Here is a 27,780-nt window from a genome sequence, read left to right on the forward strand (position 1 = left end):
GTCTCTAATAAAAACAGACTTTAAACCAACAAAGATCAAAAGAGACAAGGCCATTACATAATGGTAAAGGGATCAATTCAACAAGAAGAGCTAACTACCCTAAATATATATGCACCCAATACAGGAGCACCCAGATTCATAAAGCAAGTCCTTAGAGGCCTACAAAGAGACTTAGACTCCCACACAATAATAATGGGAGACCTTAACACCCCACTGTCAACATTAGACAGATCAGCGAGACAGAAAGTTAACAATGAGATCCAGGAATTGAACTCAGCTCTGCACCAAGTGGACCTAATAGACATCTACAGAACTCACCACCCCAAATCAACAGAATATATATTCTTCTCAGCACCACATCACACTCATTCCAAAATTGACCACATAGTTGAAGTAAAGCACTCCTCAGCAAATGTAAAAGAACAGAAATTATAACAAACTGTTTCTCAGACCACAGTGCAATCAAACTAGAACTCAGGATTCAGAAACTCACTCAAAACCGCCCAACTAAATGGAAACTGAACAACCTGCTCCTGAATGACTACTGGGTACATAAGAAATGAAAGCAGAAATAAAGATATTCTTTGAAACCAATGAGAACAAAGACACAACATACCAGAATCTCTGGGACACATTTAAAGCAGTGTGTAGAGGGAAATTTATAGCACTAAATGCCCACAAGAGAAAGCAGGAAAGATCTAAAATGGACACCCTAACATCACAATGAAAAGAACTACAGAAGCAAGATCAAACATATTCAAAAGCTAGCAGAAGGCAAGAAATAACTAAGATCAGAGCAGAACTGAAGGAGATAGAGACACAAAAAACCCTTCAAAAAGTCAATGAATCCAGGCTGGTTTTTTAAAAGATCAACAAAATTGATAGACCGCTAGCAAGCTTAATAAAGAAGAAAAGAGAGAAGAATCAAATAGACACAATAAAAAATGATAAAGGGGATATCACCACCGATCCCACAGAACTACAAACTACCATCAGAGAATATGATAAACACCTCTACACAAATAAACTAGAAAATCTAGAAGAAATGGATAAATTCCTGGACACATACACTCTCCCAAGACTAAACCAGGAAGAAGTTGAATCCCTGAATAGACCAATAACAGGTTCTGAAATTGAGGCAACAATTAATAGCCTACCAACCAAAAAAAGTCCCGGACCAGACAGATTCACAACCGAATTCTACCAGAGGTACAAAGAGGAGCTGGTACCATTCCTTCTGAAACTATTCCAATCAGTAGAAAAAGAGGGAATCATCCCTAATTCATTTTATGAGGCCAACATCATCCTAATATCAAAGCCTGGCAGAGACACAACAAAAAAAAGAGAATTTTAGACCAATATCCCTGATGAACATCGATGCAAAAATCCTCAATAACATACTGGCAAACCGAATCCAGCAGCACATCAAAAAGCTTATCCACCACGATCAAGTTGGCTTCATCCCTGGGATGCAAGGCTGGTTCAACATATGCAAATCAACAAACATAATCCATCATATAAACAGAACCAAAGACAAAAACTACATGATTATCTCAATAGATGCAGAAAAGGCCTTTGACAAAATTCAACAGGCCTTCATGCTAAAAACCTCTCAATAAACTAGGTATTGATGGGACGTATCTCAAAATAATAAGAGCTATTTATGACAAACCCACAGCCAATATCATACTGAATGGGCAAAAACTGGAAGCATTCCCTTGGAAAACTGGTACAAGACAGGGATGCCCTCTCTCACCACTCCTATTCAATACAGTGTTGGAAGTTCTGGCTAGGGCAATCAGGAAGGAGAAAGAAATAAAGGGTATTCAATTAGGAAAAGAGGAAGTCAAATTGTTCCTGTTTGCAGATGACATGATTGTATATTTAGAGAACCCCATCGTCTCAGCCCAAAATCTCCTTAAGCTGATAAGCAACTTCAGCAAAGTCTCAGGATACAAAATCAATGTGCAAAAATCACAAGCATTCCTATACACCAATAACAGACAAACAGAGAGCCAAATCATGAGTGAACTCCCATACACAATTGCTTCAAAGAGAATAAAATACCTAGGAATCCAACTTACAAGGGATGTGAACGACCTCTTCAAGGAGAACTACAAACCACTGCTCAACGAAATAAAAGAGGACACACACAAATGGAAGAACATTCCATGCTCATGGATAGGAAGAATCAATATTGTGAAAATGGCCATACTACCCAAGGTAATTTATAGATTCAATGCCATCCCCACCAAGCTACCATGACTTTCTTCACAGAACTGGAAAAAAAACTACTTTAAAGTTTATATGGAACCAAAAAAGAGCCCGCATTGCCAAGACAATCCTAAGCCAAAAGAACAAAGCTGGAGGCATCATGTTACCTGACTTCAAACTATACTACAAGGTTGCAGTAACCAAAACAGCATGGTACTGGTACCAAAAGAGGGATACAGACCAATGGAACAGAATAGAGCCCTTGGAAATAATACCACACATCTACAATCATCTGTTCTTTGACAAACCTGGCAAAAACAAGAAATGGGGAAAGGATTCCCTTATTAATAAATGGTGCTGGGAAAACTGGCTAGCCATATGTAGAAAGCTGAAACTGGATCCCTTCCTTACACCTTATATGAAAATTAATTCAAGATGGATTAAATACTTAACTGTTAGACCCAAAACCATAAAAACCCTAGAAGAAAACCTAGGCAATACCATTTAGGCCATAGGCATGGGCAAGGACTTCATGTCTAAAACACCAAAAGCAATGGCAACAAAAGCCAAAATTGACAAATGGGATCTAATTGAACTAAAGAGCTTCTGCACAGCAAAAGTAACTACCATCAGAGTGAACAGGCAACCTACAGAATGGGAGAAAATTTTTACAATCTACCCATCTGACAAAGGGCTAATACCAGAATCTACAAAGAAATTTACAAATTTACAAGCAAAAATCAAAAAACCCCGTCAAAAAGTGGGCAAAGGATATGAACAGACACTTCTCAAAAGAAGACATTTATGCAGCCAACAGACACGTGAAAAAATGCTCATCATCACTCGCCATCAGAGAAATGCAAATCAAAACCACAATGTAATACTATCTCACACCAGTTAGAATGGCGATCATTAAAAAGTCAGGAAACAACAGGTGCTGGAGAGGATTTGGAGAAATAGGAACGCTTTTACACTGTTGGTGGGACTGTGAACTAGTTCAACCGTTGTGGAAGACAGTGTGGCGATTCCTCAAGGATCTAGAACTAGAAATACCATTTGACCCAGCCATCTCATTACTGGGCATATACTCAAAGGATTACAAATCATGCTGCTATAAAGACACATGTACACGTATGTTTATTGTGGCACTATTTACAATAGCAAAGACTTGGAACCAACCCAAATGTCCATCAATGATAGACTGGATTAAGAAAATGTGGCACATATACACTATGGAATACTATGCAGCCATAAAAAAGGATGAGTTCATGTCCTTTGTAGGGACATGGATGAAGATGGAAACCATCATTCTGAGCAAACTATTGCAAGGACAGAAAACCAAACACTGCATGTTCTCACTCATAGGTGGCAACTGAACAATGAAAACACTTGGACACAGGGTAGGGAACATCACACACTGGGGTCTGTCATGGGGTGGGCGGTGGGGGAAGGATAGCATTAGGAAATGTAAATGTAATGTGAATGACGAGTTAACGGGTGCAGCACACCAACATTGCACATGTATACATGTGTAACAAACTTGCATGTTGTGCACATGTACCCTAGAACTTAAAGTATAATAATTAAAAAAAAATTGATCCCAAAAGCCATTTACACTTGCTGTCTGCACAGCCTCTTCTCCCATCTGCTCAAATTCAGCTTCTGCACCTATACCCTAAGTCATCAATGGCCTCCTTGTCCCAAAATCAGTGGACATGGCTCATTTTGTCCTGCAGGTCTTGCAGAGATGCTGCTGATCTTTCCCTCCTTGAAACCCTTGCTCCTTTGGCTGCCGCCAACCCCTTCTGTGTGGCTGGTCTCCAGGCTTCTGTCCTTGACCCACTTCTCAATTCATTCTCCAAGTGTGCCTGGGGAGCCTCCTCTCTCCCTCAAATGGCCTGGCAGTGGTACCTCCAACAAACTGCCCGAATTATCCCCCTTCCTTCCAAGACTCCCTCCTGCACGCATGTTCTCTAGCTCTGTGGAAGCCACCATCATCCTCCCATTACCCGAGCAGGCCCCTGGGGCAGCCCTGATTCAGGGTTTCCTTCGTCCTGCACATCCAGTCGTTCCCAAGTGCAGCTGGTATTGCTTCCCTAGGACCTCTCCCATGGCCCCCGCCCACCTTCCACAGCTTCATTCTCACACAGGCACTGCAGCCCTCAACGTCTCCTTCTCCCCATCTTTCCTGCCCTCCTTCCAGGGTCCCACAGTGTGAATTCCACCTTGATGCCTCCCTGTTCAAACGCTTCAGTGGCTCTCTCTGGCCTTGAGGGTAAAATCCAAGTCCCTGAGCATCCTCCCATCTCCCTACCCACTCCCCATCCTGGGCCCTTTCCTATCCCTCCAGCCCCATCCCCTGGCACTCCTTGTCTAGAACTTTACCCTCCAGACCTTAGAGTGCAGACATCGAAGTTTATCAAAACCCACACCCTGCCAGTTTTCACCTTTGCTCCTGTGACTCCTCTGTGTGGAGTGCCTTTGCCCTCCTTAGTGTCCTTCCCCTACACCTGGCTAACTCCTACTCAGCCTGTGAGACTCCAGTGTCACCTCCTCCTGGAAGTCCTCCCTAACCATCCCCCATCCCTCCTTGGTGCTCCCAGATGACATGCTGCATTATGTGGAAATATTTCTTCCCCCTCCCTTACTGATGAGGGACTGCCTTGGGAACAAGATCTGGCCTGGTTTAATGGATGCCTCAGTACCCAGCAAGGGAACTGGCCTTGAGTTGGTGCTCAACAATCATTTGTTGAATGACTGGGTAAGTGAATAATCCTGCCCTGAGACATGGATAGCTGAGGCAGGAGTCATCGTGTCCTGGGTAGTGCTGGGCCCCAGGCTCACCAGTGCAGAGCAGGCCTGTGCTGATCCATCGAAACAGCTGCATGTGCTCCCTGCAGAAACTTCTGGTTCTCAGGGCTGGCTGCAGGTTCCTCCTGGGAACAGGACCGGGAGGGTCCATGAGTGCATGAGCAGACTCCACCTGGGGGAGATCCTCAGCACCTCCACTCAGGTATGTCCCCGGTAAAGTGGCAACAGCTTGCCTTGACATTCTCACAGGGTTGCAGGGCAATCCCAGCTCAGGGCGAACAAACAAATGGTTCAGGCCTCCCTGCCTCTGTGGCAGCACCCACAGGTCCCCCCTACCCCAGTGATAGTCCCTGCCTCCAGGGCTCGGGAGGAAGTTCACTGAAAAGGCAGAACCTCATCAACATACAGAAATGTGGCTGGGGGGCGCGGTGGCTCACACCAGTAATCCCAGCACTTTGGGAGGCCCAGGAGGGTGGATCGCTTGAGCCCAGGAGTTTGAGACTAGCCTGGGCAACGTGATAAACCCCGTCTCTACCAAAAATACAAAAATTAGCTGGGCAGGTGGCGTGCATCTGTAGTCCCAGCTACTCAGGAAGCTGAGGCAGGATAATCGCTTGAGCCCAGGAGGGGCTGAACCAAGATCGTGCCACTGCACTCCAGCCTAGGCAACAGAGTGAGACCTGCCTCAAAAAAAAAAAAAAAAAAAAAGAGAGGAAGGAAGGAAGGAAAGAATGAAGGAAGGAAAAGCAAGCAAGCAAGAAAGACAAACACGGATGGCTGCTTCCCCTTCCCTGTCGTTCATCCACGTGCCCGTGGGACACGCATTGAGCAGATGCCTACTCAATGCTAATTGGAATCCACCCACCAGCTGCCATTTTAAGGAGCCTCTCGCCCCCTCTCAGTCCCCGCCTCCCACCTCCTGAGAGGGTTGGGGAGGCATTCTTCCCATACCCCCTGCCCAGGCAGAGAAATGGAATCCCTCCCCCACCACCCCCCTACCCATCACGGTGTCCTTAGCTCCACATCTGGCCAGCAAGGACCCAGACTGCCCAGACATCAGGAGGCAGAGTTCTAGGCTCACCTCAGACACTTGCTGCCTATGCCACCCAGGCTGGTCCCTTCTCCTCTCTGGGCTTCCACCTCCCTGTGTAAAATCAGGGGCCTTGCCCAGTTCAGGATTTTTAACCGGAGTCTTGGGACTCCCCAAGGTACCCCAGAGACTGAATGGGGGGAGAAGGCAGAAGGGGAGGTTGAGAGGGAGGCCTAGTTGGTTCAGGGCAGGCCCCACGGCATATACTGGGGTTCCTGATGGGATTTCATTTGAGCTGCTCAAAAGCAGGTGGGGAGCCCATGATTTGGCTCACCCTTGAGTCTAATGTGCTTGTGCATGTTGGCTAAAGCGCCTTTATTCCTTCCTTCAACAAAGGTTCACGTCCCCACAACTCCCATCCGCCAGGAGGCCCGGCTCCCCATCCTGTTCCCAAGCAGCCTCCACCCAGGCCCACCCTTGTCTCTCCAGAGATCACCTACCATCTGGAGAAGGGCTTCGGCGCCGCCTCGCTCCAGTTGCTCCTGATCTCTGTGGGGCTCAAGTCGTTCCCAGGGAGCTGGCCTTCCTCCTACAGCCAGCAGGGGGCTGTCAGGGCAGCCTGCCCCTTACCCGCCCACAGGAACTTACAGCCAGGGGTCGGGGACCACGGTGAGACCCTGGCTGAGGAGGGGACTGGGCTGGGGCACAGGGAGGAATTAGAAGGCTACTGAACTGAATTCTGCAAGGCAGGCACTGAGCACCTACTGTGTGCAGAGGACTCTGCCACACACATCCTGCCCTCAGCAAGCTCGTGGTCTGCGCAGGGACAGACACCTGTGGCCCAGCTGTGACTGGAAGGGACTGAGAGGAGGCCTGTAAGGGAGGCCCCAGGCAGGGCTACCTCAACGCATGACCTCAGGGCACCATGCACCCCCGAGTCTGTGGAGTTGTTTTGGGTGGGGGGTGGGCATTCTTGCAGATGACAGCATGAAAGGACCTCCCCAAGAGACAAGGGCAGTGAAGGGGAGGGGGCTTTGTCAGAGGAGGCTGGGAGGGTGCAGGGTGTCCTACTAGGCTCCAAGTTCTGGGTGGTGTGCCTCGACATGACCTGGCCACTTGAAAGCAAGGACAAGGCTCCTTGAAGGCTGAGATTTCCTTAGAGACCCCCCTCCCCCGTCATCTGGTTTTTATTCTCACTCTGTAGGTCACAGCTCAAGTATCACTTCCTCATTGGGGCCTGCCCTGCCCTTTCAGACTAGGACTTTCAGACTATAGTGCACACAGTACATGCTCAGTCAGTGTATAATGAGTGAAATAAAGGGGGCTGCCTTGTGTTGAGGAGGCCAACACACTGGGAGGTTCCTAACTGTGTGAGCAAGGAGGTGAGAAGGAGGCAGAAGAATGGGGTGTGAGGGAAGGTGGTGAGCAAAAGCCTCACCCCTCGGCAGCCAGACTCAAGTCAAAGAGGCTGAGGGGTCAGGATGACTGATGGGGAAGGGTACAGACCAGGCTTTCCAAGAAATCAGCCCCCGTGTTCTCCAGACCCTTGGCCACAGGTGTGAGAGAGATGGACTGTCTTCGTCTTGAGGGGTCGTTCTCCATGTTCCAGACCTTCCAGCTGAAAGACAAATCAGTGAGGCCCAGCGCTGAGAGGGAGGCCAGGCCGGGCCCAGGTTAGGGGCCTGGGCAAGTGGGAGAGGGCTGAGTCAGGGGAGCAGATGCCTGGCACAGCCAGAGCCCTGCCGGGGGGCCACCTATGCCATCCCAGAGCTCACCCCTCCTCGTGACTGGGACTACAGCCTTGGCTTCCCAGCACATGGAGGAGGTACCCCTTCCTTTTTCTGGAGACTGGGTCTCCCTACGTTGCCCAGGCTGGTCTCCAACTCCTGGGCTCAAGTAGTCCTCCCACCTTAGCCTCCCAAAGTGTTGGGATTACAGGCATGAACCGCCACCCCAGCCTGCACCCACATCTGAACCTGTGAGAGACAAGTCCTTGTGAACTCTGGGAGTTCCAGGCAGAAACAGCAAATTCTGCCCACTTCATAGAGAAGGAAAGTAAGGAATTATATACAGCATGCATATGTATCTGATACAGGTATTTTTCTGAAGAGAGGACCTAGCTTTCATCACTCCCTACAATGGGTTAAAACTATTACCATTAAGCGAGGTCTTCATTGTATTCTAGTTTTCCATCTCTGAAAGATGGAGGTGCAACATCCTTAAAGGCATCATTCCAGTCCCTGGATCCAACTATACCTGAAACCAATCCTACCCCTGGACTTTTCCATTGCAAAAATCAATATAGTTCATTTTTTGCTGAAGCTCAGTTCATAGGCTTAAATTCATCTGTAAATAAGTGTGCTAACTAACACCTCCTCTCTCCCTTCTCTTGTTCCCACTCCTTTTTCTCCCCTTGGGGGATGCCCTACTCCATCCAAATGCAAGCCCAGTTAGGCTGACATACTCAGAGACCCGTGCATGTGCATGCACACACACAGGCAGAGCCTGGAAATGCCCCAGATCACACAGACGCATAGCGGCGCACACAGAGGCAGGGTCCTATTTCTACTCACGTATTTGCGGTTAACAGGTCGCTCTCAGAGAGAGAGAAGAGCACGTCTCTGTGGGGACAAGCTGGATCCAATCTGCTTTTGCTTTGGCTTGCCTTGTCACTTCAGCAGAAATTCCTGGGCAGAGTCCAGGGTCGGAGTAGGTTGGGCCTGCCACCCAGTTCTGCCCAGTGCCTCCCCAGAGGCCAGGGATACAGGAAGCAGGCCCACTTGCAACCTGGCTCCCTGCAACTCCTGCCCACTGGCTGCTGCTTCTCCAGCAGAGATGCCCTCCTCTGCCACCTCCCCAGTTCCCAAACTGACTTCTTCAGGCCTACTAGGGTCACCTCTTCCAGGAAGCCACATATGTGATTATTTCCCTCCCCCTCCTTGCCTCTTGTGGCCTCCTTTCCCCAGCCAGGCTGTTAGCTTTTTGCATTTTATCTTTCATTTTGCATCTTGCTCTATCTCCCTTTCTCACCTAATAGGGATTTATTATAACAGCAACCAATTTTCCTATGCTGGAAAATGAGGAAAGCAGTGTAGCTGTCAGAAACAGTAAAAGTGTTTCAGGTCTGTCAAGAAAAAACCAAATCACACCATTTCCCCTTCATTTCATCTTTGTTAAATGAATGCCTAAGCCAACAGCGTGCAAAGTGAAGGACTGAACGCTTTAGTTTTTCAGTCCTCAAACTAAACATTAAACTCATCTGATGGGATTGATAACATCTCTTTAATAATTAATGGTATGCACTCAGGACAAAATCCTTCATGATGCATAAATACTTCCTAGTACTGGCACATCCTGGTTGTTTTGGAAGGTTGGAGAGGATGGTGGATGGATACGCCCTCTCTTTGAAAACATTTTTTCTTCATCTGTCATTTGAATTACCAAAGCATTACAAGTGCATCAATAAACATTTAAACATTAGAGAAATATACAGAATGAGGGAAGTTTAAATCCCCAGAATCTGAGCCCCCAGGGATGACCACTATTGAGTTTGTGGCATTTTTCTCCTTTATTTATTTTTTTTTTTTTGAGATGGAATTTCACTCTTGCTGCCCAGGCTGGAGTACAGTAGTGCGACCTTGGCTCACCACAACCTCTACCTCCCAGGTTCAAGCGATTCTCCTGCCTCAGCCTCCCAAGTAGCTGGGATTACAGGCATGTACCACCAAGCCTGGTTAATTTTGTATTTTTAGTAAAGATGGGGTTTCTCCATGTTGGTCAGGCTGGTCTCGAACTCCCGACCTCAGGTGATCCACCCACCTCGGCCTCCCAAAGTGCTGGGATTACAGGCATGAGCCACTGTGCCCAGCCTTTTCTCTCCGCTTTTTTTTCCCTAAATGTATATTATTTTATGTTATTCATTTTCCAACAGGGGATCACACAGTAACAGTGTTCTCATAATTTCATTATTCTAGCAGTGTTCCACACACTGTTGAAAGCCCATGTGTTACCTTGATTGAGAACTAGCCACAAAGCAAGACTCTACCTTTAAAAAAAAGGCGGGGGGGTGGGGGTGGACGCGGTGCCTCACGCCTGTACTCCCAGCACTTTGGGAGGCCAAGGCGGTCACATCACTTGAGGCCAGGAGTTTGAGACCAGCCTGGCCAACATGGTGAAACCCCCTCTCTACTAAAAATACAAAAATTAGCCAAGCATGGTGGCAGGTGCCTGTAGTCCTAGCTACTCGGGAGGCTGAGGCAGGAGAATTGCTTGAACCTGAGAGCTAGAGGCTGTAGTGAGCAGAGATCGCGCCACTGAGCTCCAGGCTGGGCGACAGAGCGAGACTCTACCTCAAAAAAAAGAAAAGAAAAGAAAAGAAAACTAAATGTTGTCTCTGAGCAGGACTGCTGTCTCTGTGGGTGGCCACCGCAGGGATGGGCCCAGAGCTGTCCTCGAAGGGATCTTCACCAAGCCCCAGTGAAGGAAAAAAGGACACCACCTGCTTTTCCACTTTGCCCTGTGCTACCCACTTCCCCTCCTTTCTCCAGTCCCGCCTTCCCTCCTCTCCTACTGTCGTTAACTCTCACCCTTGTTTCTGTTGGCATCCAGAGGGAAGCCAGGAGCACAACACGTCCAGCAGCAACCATGCTTGCTTCGAAACATTCCCGACATTGCAGCTTATAACCAACATCGTTGTTGGCCCTAATCTCTACAACAAGGATTTAATGGGCTGTGTGTCTTGCGGTGGATCTTGAGCTTGGAGCCCAAAGGTCTCTACTCCTGACTGTCAAAGTTAACTTGCTGCCTCAACTGGGGGTGGGTAATAGAACCTATGAGGAGTCAATGTGCTCCTACTTAGGAAGTCCCTGGCAGGGAGTCCAGCAGCAGCAGGCTGGCAGGTGTCATTGCTGTCCCGGGTCTCATCGGGCCTGTTCTGACACACTGCTCCCCTCCTCCAGGCCAGGATACTCCGGGCTTCTCCCCTGCTCCTCCCCTCAAGGAGGCATGGCCAGCAAGGATCCCAGCCCCCAGTAAGGATCCCAGCCCCTGAAAAGTTGAAAAGTCACAGGCTGGGGAGTTGGGAAGCTGGATAGATTGGGGTGGAGACCCCAGGGAAAGACCAACAGCTAGAGGACCTCAGGTGTCCCGGCTGCGCCCATCCAGCTGTAGGACCTCAGCACATCCCTGGGCTTCTTGGTGGCCTGTTTCCTGAGGAAACTGTCTCTGAGGCCCGGCACACCCACTGGGACCTGCTGAGTGAGACCCAGAGCTGAGCTAGGCCAGGGCAGAGTGGGGAGAGGACCGCATAAATATGCATAGATAATTTCCCTCACCATCCAGCAGAGCTCAGAAGGGTTGACAGTAAAGGGGCTGCTCCGCCCCTCCAACTCTATCCCATACCTCAGAGGCAACCACCTAACTTTTCTGGTTTTGTTCTTCTGCAGGCCACCTCCTGTTCTAGGGAATGATTAGTCAAAGAGTTGGAGAGAATTCCTTCTTGCCAGGCTCTGACATAATAGGTTATTTTATATGTTGTGAGTGAAACATTCAAAAGTACAAGAACTATCAGAAGAGTTGCTCAGCAACCCTTTTATTTTCTTCTCATGATTCTGCCCACACTCATTTCTTAGCTCTTCACAGGCGAGGTCTCTTTCGTTGCATTGATTTGTGTATCCAAGCACTGGACAAATAAAGAGGCTCATCCCTCGTCAAGTTCCATGAACATGACCTCATCATTCTTCTCTCCTAAACCTGGGATGATTGGCAGAAAGGGCATCCATACAACTTTTTCTTCTGCATTTGGCATTGAAAAATGGACTTCCTGTAGTCTGTAGTAGAAATATTGGAAAGTAGCAATAATCCTAGCACTTTGGGAGGCCAAGGCAGGTAGATCGCTTGAGCCCAGGACTTCAAGACAAGCCTGGGCAACATAGGGAGACCCTGTCTCTACAAAAAAAAATAGAAAAAATTAGACAGATGTGGTGGCATGCACCTGTAATCCCAGTCACTCGGGAGGCTGAGGTGGGAGGATCATTTAAGCCTGGGAAGTCAGGGCTGCAGTGAACCATAATCACACCACTGCACTCCAGCCTGGGCGACAGGAGTGAGAACCTGTTTTAAAAAACAAAACAAAACAAAACAAAACAAAAAAAAAAACAAACAAAAAAATGATGGCATAGAGTTAAATACAAAGACTAAAGAAATATCTTGGGCTTTTATACTCTTTACTTGTAACTCTTCTAGTTTTCCTGTGGGAATGGACTAGCCTAAGTGTTAGAGCACACTGCTCTCCTGGCAACTACAGAGCCAGTTCAGCTGGTCCCAGGAGAAGAAAGCATTCCAGTACCCCAAACGCTGGAACCCCCCAGTCTGCTTGGCATGATTATCCAACGGTCTCTGATATAGTTTACTCCTTGACCCACTCTACTCACTGAGAACATCTGGGCACACATGGTCATTATCCAATACAAAATGCAAGGCCGAGTCTGGGGCTCATCTACGGCAGCAGCAAGAGGCCTGGTAGAACTAGGATGCCTGGCCCCACCTGCAGGAGTGCTTAAGGCCACCAGGCAGGGCAAATTTTACCCAAGCAGTTCAGAGATCACTGTTCCCAAATATTTAATATTTAACCGATTGCACTTATAAAGTGTATTTCCCTCGTTGTTGTTTTACCTTCTATTCCTCTTGCCTCTCCAGCTCATATTAGCATTTTATTTATTTAGTTGTTTATTTATTTATTTTTGAGACAGGGTCTCACTCTGTCTCCCTGGCTGGTGTGCAGTGGCACAAAATCAGCTCACTACAGTCTCAACCTCCCAGCAATCCTCCCACCTCAGCCTCCAGAGTAGCTGGGACTACAGATGTGCACCATACGCCAGCTAATTTTTTTCTGTTTTTAAAAAATTTCATCCCAGTTGTTCTAATATTTATTTATTTACTTATTTTGTAGAGATGGGGTCTTACCATGTTGCCCAGGTCTAGAACTCCCGGGCTCAAGTGATCCTCCTGCCCCAGTCTCCCAAAGTGCTGGGATTACAGGTGTGAGCTACTGTGCCCAGCCTCATATCAGCTTTTCATATAGTGAGAAACTGAGATAGTTCCTTTTCAGTTTGATCCAGATCAAGATGTTCTGCAAACCAAGGGTCTTAATTCATGTTATGCTCTTGGGTTCAGGGGTGATGTCCCTGTCTATTAGGTTTTATACTAAAGGCTATATCTTCCTTCTAAAGTACACTTCCTCCAGCTTTTGGCGGGGGCTGTGGAGACTATTAATTTGGATCTCCTTTGCCTTATTGATCAAGTCATAGTTGATAAGCTGATTCACTATACAGGCAAAAATGATTCCTTGATTGTTCCATCTTCTCCCCCTGTCAGAGAAGTGGTCTGATACGGCCCTCACTGGGCCTAAGGGTGAAGCCAGATACTTTTACAGGAGTAATCATGGAGAGGACTTAAGGCCTCCTGGGAGGAGCCAGGAAAACAATCTACCAAAGACCAGCAGGGTCCATACAGAGCTGCTGACAGGTAGGGCACCACAAATTCAATACAATTGTTAGGTAGAACAAAAACGGACCCCTGGTGTCCTGCTGTGGAGTCAAAGGTGTGGCTGTGTCTTTCACTCTACTCTCACTGGTAATCTCACTGTTCTTCCTGGATGGGCCTGCCAATCAGACACCATGACTCACTTGGAAACACTCCTTTCCATTTCACTACGCCTATAGAAGCAAGGTTCCTGATTCCCAGTCTGTGTTCTGTGGCCGTGGAAACCTGACCCATCACAGAAGCTCAACACTGGCCAGCTCATGGGCTGGGAGCCTCAGCTGTAGCATTTCCTGTTGGTTCCCACCAGTCTCCTTCCCCAGGGCAGTGCTAGTCCCCCAGGGATGAGAGCTGGAAAGGTAGTACTCAGGGGCTTGGGCAGAGAGCTTTGTTAGCCACCCCACCCTCAGGAAATGGAGAGGCACTGGAGCTCCCAGGTTGGAGGGGAAGAGCAGTGTGTGAGGGGCCGTGAGACGGATCCTGTAGTTCCAGGAGATGGTGACAACAATGGTACCAGCTGGCACACTTAAGAGCTTGGCAGATGCCAGGCTCTATGATAAAAGCCTTACCTGCACTATCTCAATGAGCCCTCACAATAACCCAGTGAGGTAGGCACTGGCTACCGTTTCCCCTACCTGTCCTCCATGGAGGAGTGTGACTGGGGAGCCAGTACCAGAAAGGGAGCAACTATTGAGAAGTTGGCTAGCCTGAGCTAAAGCCAGGGGCCACTGCACTGCGTGCTAGTATTTGGAAGATCTGAGCTGGCTCTTGAGGTGTCTGCCCCATGTGACCATCTCATCGGCTGCATGGCAGGCAGGATGGATTCTGGACCCACACTTGGACTCTACTGCTGTGGACTGTGTTCTCTGGTCAGACTCTGTGTCATCAGGGTTACCGTGCCTCTGAATGACTTCCTGGGTAAGACCCAGTGTGAATTCTGCAAGGGTTCATTTACTGGGCAGTCAGCCCCATATCCTGAATAAGAATTCAGCTGCTCCAAGGCTATACATTTTGCCACGATAGAAAAGATGAACTCTCATGCAGTGGCTCACACCTGTGATCCCAGCACTTTGGGAGGCCAAGGCGGGCAGATCACTTGAGGTCAGGAGTTCAAGACCAGCCTGATCAACTTGGTGAAACCCAGTCTCTACTAAAAATATAAAAATTAGGTGGGCATGATGGTGCATGCTTGTAGTCCCAGCTACGTGGGAGGCTGAGGAAGGAGAATTGCTTGAGCCCAGGAGGCAGAGGTTATAGTGAACCAAGATCACACCACTGCACTGCAGCCTGGGAGACAGAGCAAGGCTCTATTTCCAAAAATAAAATAAAAAGAGAAAAGAAGAGCCGCCAGTGTGGTAGCACATGCCTGTGGCCCTGGCTACTTGGGAGGCTGAGGTGGGAGTATTGCTTGAGCCCCGGAGTTCAAGGCTGCAGTGAGCCATGATAACACCACTGCACTCCAGCCTGGGCAATACAGCAAGATCCTGAAAAAAAATAAAGAAAGAGAGAGAAAGTAAAGAAGGAAAGAAGAGAGGGAGGGAGGTAAGGAGGGAGGGAGGGAGGGAGGAATGAAAGAAAGAAAGAAAAAGAAAGAAAGAAAGAAGGAAGGAAGGAAGGAAGGAAGGAAAGAGGAAAGGAAAGGGAAAAGAAGAGAAGAGAAGAGAAGAGAAAAGAGAAAAGAGAAAGAGAAAGGAAAGGAAAGAAAAGAAAAGAAAAGAGTCCCAGTGAAATTTCTCTGTCAGCGAGAGCCAACACAGCAGGATGCCGGATGGATCTTATGCAGATTCCTTAGCCTGAGACGGGGATTCTGTTCAAGTAATTTATGGGGGAGTATTCTTGGGAGAAGGGGGAAAGGGAGGCAGAATAGGGCCAGGGGAAGAAGCAGCAGTGTGGTCTCGGCTGAGGCTTGGCTTTAGTCTGATCCCACAGAGACACTCTAGAGCCCAAACTCTCCCATGGAGTTAGTTCCACTTTGAGGTGAAGCAAGGACGCCTCTCATAGCAGTGCTAGTCATGGGCCAAGGATGGGGGCAAGGATTAAGAGTGGAAGTGGGGATTGCCTCCCAGGTGAGGTGGTTTCCATTTGGCTCAGGACAATGCTTCAAAATGTGTGCTCTTGGAGCAGTTGATTCTTTTGTTTTTTCTTTTCTTTTTTTTTTTTGAGACATAGTCTTGCTCTCTTGCCCAGGCTGGAGTGCAGTGGCGCGGTATCGGCTCACTGCAAGCTCCGCCTCCCGGGTTCACGCCATTCTCCTGCCTCAGCCTCCCAAGTAGCTGGGACTACGGGCGCCCGCCACCTCGCTTGGCCAATTTTTTGTATTTTTAGTAGAGACAGGGTTTCACCGCATTAACCAGGATGGTCTCAATCTCCTGACCTTGTGATCCACCCACCTCGGCCTCCCAAAGTGCTGGGATTACAGGAGTGAGCCACTGCGCCCGGCCTGGAGCAGTTGATTCTTATTCTCTGAGCTACACCAGCATGCTTCAGAGAAGGGGCAGCTGTGAGTTGCTACCAACTAACAGCACCTGGGGGATGGGCTCCCCGAGGTAAAGGGCATCTGGGCAGGGCACCAGCAACATCCACTACAGGTAGGAATAGAATGTTTCTGTTGGCTGGAAGCAGGGTGCAGGCTCCTGTAGACCACGGCAGGTGTGGGCCCGTGACCAGGCAGGGCTTCTCCCCCGTAGGCATTCTGCCTGCCTTGAAGTGGGTTAGTCTTAGGGAGGACCCTGGCTTTGTCCACAGCTTTGTTCCAATGAGAATCTTTATCAGGGGTTTGGTGGAACCAAGGCAGTTTAGTGTGAAACCAGAGTATTTAATTTGGTCAGAACTGTCAGCTGGCTGGACTCCACAGGAATGTGTCCCACGCTGAGCCTGGGTGCACTACTCCAACCACTCAAAAGCCAGTGGCCAGGCTGAGTGCAGTGGCTCACGCTTGTCATCCTAGCACTTTGGGAGGCTGAGGTGGGAGGATCACTTGAGGTTAGGAGTTCAAGACCAGCCTGGCCAACAGTAGGTTGTAATCCCAGCTACTTGGGAGGCTGAGGCAGGAGAATCACTTGAATCCTGGAAGCGCAGGTTGCAGTGAGCCGAGACTGTGCCACTGCACTCCAGCCTGGGTGACAAAGCAAGACTCAGTCTCAAAAAAAAAGTCCAGTGTCCAGAGTGGTTGACTGGACACTACCTCAGCCCAGAAATCCATGTAGTCATGTCCTGTTGAAACTCTACCATCCAGGAATGTGTCTCAAATCCTAGGGTGAGGGTCCTTCGCCCTCATGTGTGGTGTGTCCCCTGAGACCCTTTGGAAATAATAAGAAAGGGCCATCTCTGAACCCAGTCAGTTCTGAGATCAGACATGGGAAGTGAGTTTCCAGGGCCTCTGGATGTCAGTAGGGGGCGCCTCCTGTCCAGAGGTAGCTCCAGCCCAAACACCAAGAGCCTCTTCAAGACAGACACTGCCATCCCACTGAATTCCAGACATCTTGTATCCGCCACTGAAACTTAACAACGCAGCCTGGATTTGCCTGGGTTGAGAGGGACCCAATCCACTAAGGCAGCTCCTGAAGCAGGAGGTGGTTGGAGTCGCTTTGTTGGCCTTTCCATTTCAAGAAAGGTCCAAAGAAGGGGACCAGCAAAGGACGCTGAATGGAAGCTCACCACTAGACAGGCTTCGGGAGACCAGAGCCCAGGAAGCCAGAGGCCAACTCTGTTGCCCCCCAAATCCCACCCAATTACAAACAAGTCATTCTTGTTTTTTCACTTCTAGTAGCAACTTCTTTTTTTTCTTTTCTTTTTTATTTTTTCTTTTTTTGAGAGGGAGTGTCACTCTGTCACCCAGGCTGGAGTGCAGCCTCCCGAGTAGCGGGGACTACATGCATGCGCCACCATACCCGGCTAATTTTTTGTATTTTAGGTAGAGACATGGTTTCACCATGCTGGCCAGGCTGGTCTCGAACTCCTGACCTCGTGATCCTCCTGCCTCAGCCTCCCAAAGTGCTGGGATTACAGGCGTGAGCCACTGTACCTGGCCTCTGTTAGCAACTTCTATACATAAAATAGATAATAGATACATAGATGATAGATTTTAAAATATCAATATAGCTACTATTTTTATTAATTTACTTATTTATCACCTATCTATCTACCTATCTATCTGTCTATCATCTATTCATTTATTGTTGCCCAGGCTGGAGTGCCGTGGCATGATTATGGCTCATTGCAGCCTCAATCTCCTGGGCCCAAGTGATCCTCCTGCCTCAGCCTTCCAAGTAGCTGGGATTACAGTCACACGCCACCACACCTGGCTAATTTATTTTGTCTAAAGACGGGGTTTCACTATGTTGTCCAGGTTGGCCTCAAACTCCTGGGCTCAAGTGATCCTCCTGTCTCAACCTCCCAAAGTGTTGGCATTGCAGGCATGAGCCATAGTGCCCAGCCTTTATTTTCAACTTTAGACATTATCTATTGACTCTCTATATAACAAAGATTTAGCTTTATATTACTATTCTCAATTATTCTCCTCATAATATTCCACTGGGGATCAATTATTCCTCCTGCGTCGGCTGGCAGGGCAGAGCAGAGAGCTGGAGGAGCCTGTTTGGATGACATCCTGGAGCTGCTGTGCCAGCCCTGGGTGGACCAGGTACGGATCTCCTACTGCCTACAGATTTCATCCTGAGGAAGAAATAACTTTGTCTTATTTAAAATCACTGTCATTCAGGGCTTTGTGATTTCCAGTTGTAGCTGATACTGGCTGATACACACTGCTCTTAGGATTTTTGCAAATGTCCTTCCATGACCTGGCCCTGCCTCTGAGCCTTGACTTGCGATACCTCTTGTTTCCCAGGTACGAGCTTCCATCCCTTGCCTCTCAGTAACCAGGCTGGGAGCTCTTGCACCAGTCATTTCCTTGGCCTGGTATGCTTTTATCCTTCCACTTCCTCTTACCAACATCCTTCCTCCCATCTCAGCTCACATGTGAAGGCCCGGCACGGTGGCTCATGCCTGTAATCCCAGCACTTTGGGAGGCCGAGGTGGGAGGATCACTTGAGGTCAGGAGTTCGAGACCAGCCTGGCCAACATGGTGAGACCACGTCTCTACTAAAAATACAAAATTAGCCGGGCATGGTGGCCCATGCCTGTAATCCCAGTTACTTGAGACGCTGAGGCAGGAGGATCACTTGAATCCAGAAGGTGGAGGTTTCAGTGAGATGAGATCGCACAACCACACTCCAGCCTGGGCAATAAGAGAGAAACTGCATCTCAAAAGAAAAAAAAATTGTCAAGCCTCAGAGAGGCTCCTAAGCCCATCTAAATTAGGTCCCGTCCCCGGCTGGCATTATCTCCTATTCTTCTGCTTCATAAGACTTCATGCTTACATATTTGCCATTATACATTTTTGCTGTGTTTTTAAATGCTTGTCTCCCCTACTAGACTGTAAGCTCCATAAGTTCACTTTCATGAACACAGCAAATATAATAGGCAGTTTATAAATATTAGAAAAAAAGGACTGTAAAAAAAAAAAAAAAAAAAAGAGGTACTTTAGTTCAGAGAGGTTAAGCAACAAGCTCAAGTTCACACAGCCAGCAAAGCAGCATTTGAACTGAGGTTTGTCTGACTTGTCCTAAGCTCACCAAATCTGAGAATTTGCATTTTCTTGAACCATCCCTTCAGAAGAAGAGGATAATTGACTATCAGGTAAACACAGTGTCCAGTCTATTGAATGATTAAATTCCTCATTTAAAAAAAATTTTATTTATAGCTGGGACTACAGGTGCGGGCCACCACGCCTGGCTAATTTTAGTATTTTTAGTAGTGACGGGGTTTCGCCATGTTGGCCAGGCTGGTCTCAAACTCCTGACCTCAGGTGATCCACTCACTTCAGCCTCCCAAAGTGCTGGGATTACAGGCGTGAGCCACCGTGCCCAGCCAAATTTGATTTTTTTAAATAGAGACAGGGTCTCAAACTCCTGGGCTCAAGTGATCCTCTCACTGAAAATTAGCAAGGTGAGTTCTTCATGTGTAAGTTCCATTTTACTGTAAATTTAACCAGAATGAGATAGCCTCCCTCAGTGATCAACTCAGAGGTATCAAGTTACAAAACTAAAACCCAGACCCTGCCCTGGGGTAAATTTCCCAATTTAGTGCCACTCATCAAGGCCTCTTGGACCCCAGCCTGAAGGCCTCTCCATGGTGATAACCCTTGTGTTGAGAGCATCCTTCACATTTCCAGTGGCTGCTCTCTGGGGTTGGAATGAGCTAGGACTCTCTTACTTCGTATTCTGTACTAATAGTTTTTCCGGTAACATTACTACCCCCCTCCGGTTTTTTGTTTTTTTGTTTTTTTGTTTTTTTTGGTTGGTGGGGGGTGGGCAGAAATCACCCCTCTTTCCCACAGTACCCCTGCTGCCCCAGGCCTCAGGGATACATGTGACTCAAGCCAGGCCAATCCAATTATCTTTCTTGAGTGGAGACACACAGTAACAAAAGGCAGTTGGGATTGAGCCATGAGAAGGGTGCACTTAGGGTGATGGTCAGCAAGTTCCTCAGGCCAAAGTCCTCAGAGCTGCCCTGGTTACCATTGTCCCCTAGGCTTGTCATTCAATTCTTCTTTCAGACCAGTGGGTTACCCTGGCATCCTTTTGTTCTTACTTAAGTTAGAGCCAGTTTATTGCTGGCAGTCAGAGAACTGTAACTGATGGTGACATTCACAGGGAAGATGTTAAAGGACATGGACTCTCTCCTTTTCCCAGGAAAAAACAGGGGTTTTGGAATTGGTTATGGAGGTAAGATACGGTGAAGAGCATTGAAACTCCTGTTCCTATTCAGGGATGGGAAAGTAGCAGCCTTTGTACATCACTGGATACTTTTTAAAGCTAAACGATGGGCTGGGCACAGTGGCTCATGCCTGTAATCCCAGGACTTTGGGAGGCCAAGGCAAACGGATCACTTGAGGCCAGGAGTTTGAGACCAGCCTGGCCAACATGGCAAAGCCCTGACTCTACTAAAAATACAAAAAAAATTTAGCAGGGCACGGTGGTGGATGCCTGTAGTCCCAGCTACTCAAAGGCTGAGGCATGAGAATCACTCGAACCCAGAGGCAGAGGTTGCAGTGAGCCCAAGAGTGTGCCACTACACTCCAGCCTGGGTGACACCCTGTCACACATGCACAAAACGAAGCTAGAGGATGATCATTAAAATCCTCCCACCTCAAGGCATGGAATGAAACTCAGGACCTTTCTATTACTGGGTAGAAATTCCCTTATGGCTTGGAGCCATCGAGTTTGTTTAAAAACAAACCCAGAGTCTGATTCTGCAAAACTGCTAGATTCACCACCAATTGAATTCATAACCTCATTCGGTTTCAAAAAAGGGTGGCATCCTGTCAATTGGATTAATGGTATCTGGGAGTATTCAAAGGACACAAATAGGACAGCCCTCCAGAAATATTTCCTTCCAAACTCCACTACCAGAAAAGGTGTACCTGTCTCTTGCAGAACAAAGCAAACACTTTCGCCATCACTCTCAGCAAAACATCACAAGGACAGAAAACCAAACACTGCATGTTCTCACTCATAAGAGATAGTTGAACAATGAGATCACATGGACACAGGGTGGGGAACACCACACACTGGGGCCTCTCAGGGGGTGGGGGACTGGGGGAGGGAGGGCATTAGGAGAAACACCTAATATGGATGATGGGTTGATGGGTGCAGCAAACCACCATGGCACATGTATTACCTATGTAATAAACCTGCACGTTGTGCACATGTACCCCAGAACTTAAAGTGTAATAATAATAATAATAATAATAAAAGAAAGCAAACAGTTTCCCTCCTGCCCCACACCACAAGTTATACCAGTAACCAGAACCGACACTTAGCATATCCCAGGGGTTGAGAGTCTTAATCAGATCAGGAAAGAGAAGAGTGATATTCTGAAGAAACTACATGAACTGGCAAATACATTGTCAAAAAATATAGGGTACACTGGTGGACTTTTTTTGTTTTTTGAGACAGGGTCTTGCTGTGTTGCCCAGGCTAGAGTGCAGTGGTGTGATCTCAGCTCACTGCAGCCTCGATCTCCTGGCCCAAACAGTCCTCCCACCTCAGCTCCCTAAATAGCTGAGACCATAGGCATGAACCCCAACACCTGGTTAGTTTTTTTTTTTTTTTTGTAGAGACGGAGTCTCCCTATGTTGCCCAAGCTGTGGTGGACCTTTTAAAGGCTGTATGACCAAGACATAATTTTGGTTCAGGTTGTCTTTATTGATATGTTCACTCACCAGAAAGTCTACATTCTACGTAAAAGCTCAAATTGCCAGATACAGTTCTTACTATTTCAATCTGGACCAAATGTTGGCCCATGCTAAATTATATCAAAAGACCAAACATCCAAGAAATGCAGGAATTCAAAGATTTCAGAAGATAAAAATGCTTGATTGGGTCCCTGGCATGCACCCAGCCCATCATCCCCCTCAGTGCCCTCTGGCAGGACCCAGAAGATGAGCCCCCTTCTTGTGAATTTATGACAAATAAATTCAACAAATAGGGTGTTCAACAAATAGGAACAAAATAGGGTGCTCATCGTAATGGGCAGGACATGGAAATCAGACCTTGAGCTGTGGGTCCCAGGAATGAAAAAGGCCAGATGCCCCTAGGATATGGCCTAGTAATGACCTTAACTAAAGATTTCTGGGTCAACAGGTCTGTCTCAAGTGCCAAAGTCAATATCTCCCACTTGATTTCCAGACCTTAAATGGAGAGGAAGTCAAATGTCGTTTTGAAGGAAAAACTTATTTTAACACTTAGATGCATGTTGTGAACCTTCCTTGCAGCCTTCCCCAAAGGGATCTGTATCCATTCATCTGGGACTACAGAAGGAATGGGAAATCGGCAGCTGCTTAGTGCCTTGGTCAAACATATGTGAATCCGAGTGGGAGATAAATCATGTGAAAATGCCAAGGTCTGCGCCTTCTATAAAGTTCTAGGGGTTGAGGGATCTGTTTGAGGTCAGAATGTTTCCTTCAAAATATAGGACAAATGACTGTATGTTGAATCCCTCACCACTAAGGCCTAATTCCAAGCAATATATGTCACTTTGGGGCATCTTGTTCTAACCCATTTACCAACTGACCTAGAACGCTGCCAGCTTTGGGGTGGGCCTAGAGAAGGCGAAGGCATTCCAGCTGGGAAAGTCTTTCGTGCAGCCAGCTCTGCCATCAGGCCATGTGAACTGGCAGGTCAACGGTACGTAAGGTATCTGTCCATCGGTGGCACACCGGGGAGCCATATATAGCTTGCAGTAAGTCCTGACAAGAAAATATGATAGGAGAACCCAGGATTTGGAGTCAAGCGATGCCCTGGCTGACAAGTAACCATTATCCTTGTGCAAAATGCCCCTCTGGCTCACCACTGGTCTCTGAGGGAACCTAAACACTTGGCCCTGGCATACTCGTTGGCCATGCTGCCCCTCGTGAAGTAGTTATCTGACCACCTAGCCGTAAAGTCTGGCATGGCCAGTGCACTCTGTTATCAATGGGACACTGTCGCTCCAGGCTAGGGCTCTGAAGGCACCAGCAGGTCACTCTCCACAGTGCTTCCCCCTTTCTACACTTGTGGCTCTGAGAGGGGCAGTAATTTGTCTTGGCCCTTTTGAGCCCTTGTTCTGGATTTGTATTTGCTTTTCTAACCCATCACGCCTCTCCTGCCATCAATATCCACGGAATTATCAAATGCCATAAACATCATGTGACCTCCTCACATACTGCACCCAACCACAGAATTCCCTTTACAGCTGAAAGAAGAGTAATGGGTTGATGGGTAGGCATTCACTTATCCTCTCAGGAACCCACAAACCAGCAGCAGCTGGCTTGAGAGTGTGGTGAAATGGTTTGTTGAAAATTCAACTATGGCACTAGAAACAACACCGCGAGAGGCTGGGTCAGGACTGCAGGAGGCAGCATGCGCTTGGAGCCGGCAACCATACCTGGCGCTGTTTCTCCTTCAGAGATAGGACACAGTGTAGAGACGGCCCTGCTATTGCTAGATCTCAATGCTTTTCTTACATCTGAGGTTTGGGACTGGGCTGGTGTGGAGAGTTTAGTCCCCCAGCAAGGAGCACATCCTCAAAGACGTAGTAGCAATTCAATTGAATTGGAAGCTGAGGCAGCCACTGGGCCATTTCAGGCTCATTATAAAGAGGTCATGGGAGTATCTAGAATGATTAACCCTTTCAAGGGAAAATATGATTGCTGTTACGTAAAAGGGGGCAGGAGTAGAGATGGACATGGGGGGATTCCTGGAGTTCATCCTGGGACTGTCATGTCCAATGTAAATGCCTGTCACACAGGTAGGACCACTAAGGAGCTTCAGAACTGAAGGTTTGGGTCACTCCACCAGATCAAAAGTCCATCACCATAAACATGAGTTCTCACGACCAGTTCTAGAAATGGACTGTAGACTTTTCCCATTCTTCCTTTCTTGCTGGATTATATAATTTTGGTTGAATATGGTTAATCTACAGGTTGTAGAATTTCAAAATGGAATTGTGATAACACTGAAAGAGGGAGATTATCCCTAGTGACACTGGACTTTGGAGAATAGGAGCTGTGTCATTACCCCTGGAATTCGAGGTTAGATATGATCTTGAATTCCCTAAGCAGAGGGAAATGTGGTTTTGATTATATGTAGGAGAGTTATCATACATGAGATGGGAAGAACAGCATGTGTGTTAGGAGCATCTTCAGGGTTTGCCTACCAAACCCTTTCTACCCTTCTGCACTCCACCATTCTTCTGGTAAGAGTCCGCGTCCTTTGGCAAACTGCCTCCCTCCCACTCTATGAACCCCTGAGCTCCAGGCCAGATTCCTTCACTTGGAATTTGAATCTTGAGTGGAAGAGGACCCACTAGAACCGATGGCAAGCTATGCCAACCATAGCAGCTCCTGGGAGGCAAGCCTTGGAGCTACCCCAGCTCCCACCCTTCCCAAGGCCAATTGTTCAGCTATTCTTTTGGTTCTGTGAGCTATCCCAGCATCCTTCCCATGAACCCTTTTTCCTTGCTTAAGTTGGTCCAAGTTCTTTTCTGTTGGTCAAAACTCAAGAATCCTAACAGGTAGTCTCTCCTGAGATGGCCTCACACATCTTTGCCTCCAAACATCTGCCAGCTCAGGGTCTGGCATAAAGTAGCGCTCAGTATATGTCTGCTGAATGAGTGGGTAAATGAATAAATGAATGAACAGTACTCCGGCTCTCAGTTCACCAAAGTAATCTGGATATACAGGCTGGGAGAGGTGGGGACACACTGGGGCAGAAGATGTGGAGTCACCTGAGCACAGAGGAGGTAGAGAAGTCAGAGATGTTACCATAGAGGGGAAATGTCAGGCAAGGGGAGGCTCCAGGTGGGGGGTGGGAATGAAAAGCTTCTCTGCAGCTTGAGAAGCAGGAAATGGTTAGCAAGTAGCTGAGAGGCAGGTGCTGGTGGGCTCCTGGGCTGGTCTTGCTGTAGCCAGAGACACAGGGCGTTTCCAGAGCCCCCAGCTCTGTGCTTTCTTCCTGGGTGGCTTCCTTTGTGTTCCTCTTCTGAATGAAGAGCAATTCCAAAGGCATAAGTCCCCAGACACCCTGCTAAGGGGCACACAGCAGCAGCTCAATTGTGCAAGAAGCACAGGCTGTCTTTCTGTGGCCACAGAAGACTGCGACTGAACTTCGGTCCAGGAACCAAAATATAGATTCATTTTTCCAGTGGGCCTGGGACTACAGAATGCCCTCAGAGAGCCTGCCTGGGAGAGGGGGACCCTGACTCCGTGGACCTCCAACCACACCAGATGAGGGCAAGCAGGGCACACAATGCTGCCTTTATTGCATTCCAAGGGGAGCAGGCTAGCTGCAGACCTACCCCATCCCAGGCCTCTGGGAGGGATGCTCTGGAAGGACCCAGGCTGCTGGGTCCTTGGGAGCCCATACATGAGGTCCAGAGCTGGGACCCCAGAATCAAGAGCTATGGTTGGGGCAGGGGTCCTAATTCCCAGGCACAGAGACTCTCCTCCACCCAAGTGCAAGGATAGACTGCATCCCTCCTACAAGACCCAAGTGTACTCCCCATGGGGAAGGGACCTAGCCCTCCACTCCTAGTTGAGAGGGGATGTGAAATTCACTGTGACCCCACTTCCTTTCAGTGTGGAGTGCAAGGTCTCTCAGAGTCAACACCTCTCTCTGGCTACAGCTGCTAACACAGCCCTCAAGCCAGCTCTCACCTCATGAGCAAAGAGCCCAAGAGAAGTTGGGGAAGAGAGTACTGAAGGGGGGTGAGATGCCAGAGCTTCTGTTCCTCACCTGGGTATTGGTAGGCAGGGAGTGGGGAGCCCTCAAGCAAGGGCCATGCGCAGAGCCATGAAGGGCAGGCAGCAGGCTGCAGCTGGGCCCCAAGACAGGGATGTGGTGAGGGGGTGCAAGGGAGCATGGGAAGCAGGCGAGTGAGTGAAGGGGGAAGAGCATGAACACACATCATCAAAGGCCACTGCACAAGGATGTGACAGGCTCTGGAAGGGCCCTGAGCCCCATCTGGGCTCAAGGACAGGTTAGTTGCAGGATAAGCTGAGATCAGTGAGCCAAAGTAGCTGGAAGGAGAAGATACCCTGAGAGTCACCAGGCCAGACCAGCAGAGGAAGTCTGGAGTCCTGAGGACAGGCAAGATCAGGGCCAGGCAAAGGCAGGCGAGTAAATGCTGGCCTGCATGTCCTCACTCAGATTATAACATCTGCTGTCTGACTGGGCTGGGGCAAGGGCTTGGGGTGCAGAACTCATGCAGAGGACTCAGGGGAGCCTCCAGCAGTGGCAAAGTGTAAACTTCAAGGAGGGCCTAGGCTGCCAGGCACTCGGAGGTGGGGCTTGCTTGAGGCCTGGGAACCTTGGGTGACAGTGGCACCAGAAGAGGCCAGTGGGCTATGTGCCTTGCACCAAAGCCATCTGATGAGGAGCTGATTCACGAGAGCCTGCTCAGAGAGGTCCCCAAGTGGTGCCTCCTTCGTGTACCTTCTCCAGTTAGTTCCATTTTTGGAAAGTCTCCTTCCGGTTCAAGCTGCTTCCTGGTTGGTCTGCTGCCGGGTGGAGGCCCCCAGCCTCCTGTTGAGGCTACCGCATGCCCTGGGCCTTGGAGCCCTCCTCTTGGGTGGGAGGCTGTCCCAACAACTGAGCGGCAACTGGCTCTGAGGCCTGAGGGGCAGCCTTGGAAGTTGCAGCACTCTTCCGGGTGCCCTGAGGACTAGGGAGGCCTTTCTTCTGGGGCTGAGGACTCAGTTGGGAGCCTTTCCTGCCAGCAGATGGACTCTTAGAGCCTTTGGCTTTGGCTTGGGGGTGGGCCACCTCAGGGCCCTTGAGGGGCGTTAGCCCCAGCAGCTCACAGTAGGCGTTGCACTGGTGGGAGGAGGCAAACCGGTCCAGCAGGGCAGGGAAGCAGCTTTCCTTGAGGCCCTGGTATCTGCAACCAGACAGGAAGAGCTGAGTGGGGGTCCCAACCAGAGACATAGGTCCTTGGGGGGCTGACTCTGGGGTGGCCATCATCAGGATGTCGTGCTCAGGGTACATTCTACCCTATCTGAGGGTGATGGGGAGTCTCCCTTGGGTGCTACCTCAGGTGGCAGCAGCCAAAACCTGACTTTTTCTTTTTTTAAAAAATAGAGACAGAGTCTCTCTACTTGGCCCAGGCTGGTCTCAAACTCCTGGGCTCAAGAAATCCTCCCTCCTCAGCCTCCCAAAGTGCTAGGGTTATAGGTGTGAGCCACTATGCCTAGCCCAAGGCCTCAGTTTTAAAACTGTGGTCTCATTATACCCTGACACATGGGATCCATCATGCAGGACTTTAACTGGCATAAGGATGGCTTAGCTTCTTAACATAAATTAGAGCAGACTTGAGGTCCATACTCTAATCACAGGGCCCTTACTCATCAGCACCTTGGCAACCATCCTCAAGCGAGAAGGGAGGAGTATGTGAGAGCTGTGAATTGCAGGGGACCCCATGTGTGGCATCAGTAATAGCTGCCACACCAGGCCAGAGATAAGGGGTGGGGACCAGTAACCTCTAGGATGTTACCACATGGCCATGGGTGTGTCTGGGATCACTTGGCCCCAGGTCCAGCACCTCAGGGATAGAGAACCAGAAGGACTTAGGACATTTTACACCCAGAG

General features: G+C 48.6%; 2 protein-coding genes across 3 annotated transcripts in view; both read right to left on the bottom strand.

Annotated features, from left to right (window-relative positions):
- Nucleotides 1-8,742, bottom strand: part of SLC28A1 (solute carrier family 28 member 1) — a 106,652-nt gene extending 97,910 nt beyond the window's left edge. The window contains exons 1-4 of one of the 2 annotated variants that reach the window (XM_023187165.2): nucleotides 8,629-8,742; nucleotides 7,562-7,673; nucleotides 6,556-6,644; nucleotides 5,059-5,150 (exon numbers count right to left, since the gene is read on the bottom strand). In XM_023187165.2, coding sequence (XP_023042933.1) covers nucleotides 5,059-5,150; nucleotides 6,556-6,644; nucleotides 7,562-7,657 — 277 coding nt within the window. In that variant the 5' untranslated portion in view covers nucleotides 7,658-7,673; nucleotides 8,629-8,742. Of the gene's footprint in view, nucleotides 1-5,058; nucleotides 5,151-6,555; nucleotides 6,645-7,561; nucleotides 7,674-8,628 lie in introns of those variants that run through there. The other variant, XM_023187166.1, reaches the window with a different exon arrangement.
- A 15,296-nt stretch (nucleotides 8,743-24,038) lies between these two features.
- The window catches only part of ALPK3 (alpha kinase 3), a 58,307-nt gene continuing 54,565 nt past the window's right edge, over nucleotides 24,039-27,780 (bottom strand). Inside the window, exon 14 of the mRNA XM_023187159.3 lies at nucleotides 24,039-27,073. Coding sequence (XP_023042927.3) covers nucleotides 26,728-27,073 — 346 coding nt within the window. The 3' untranslated portion in view covers nucleotides 24,039-26,727. The remainder of the gene's footprint in view (nucleotides 27,074-27,780) is intronic.

The sequence above is a fragment of the Piliocolobus tephrosceles genome, chromosome 6 (assembly GCF_002776525.5).
Source record: "Piliocolobus tephrosceles isolate RC106 chromosome 6, ASM277652v3, whole genome shotgun sequence".
Classification (NCBI taxonomy): domain Eukaryota; kingdom Metazoa; phylum Chordata; class Mammalia; order Primates; family Cercopithecidae; genus Piliocolobus; species Piliocolobus tephrosceles.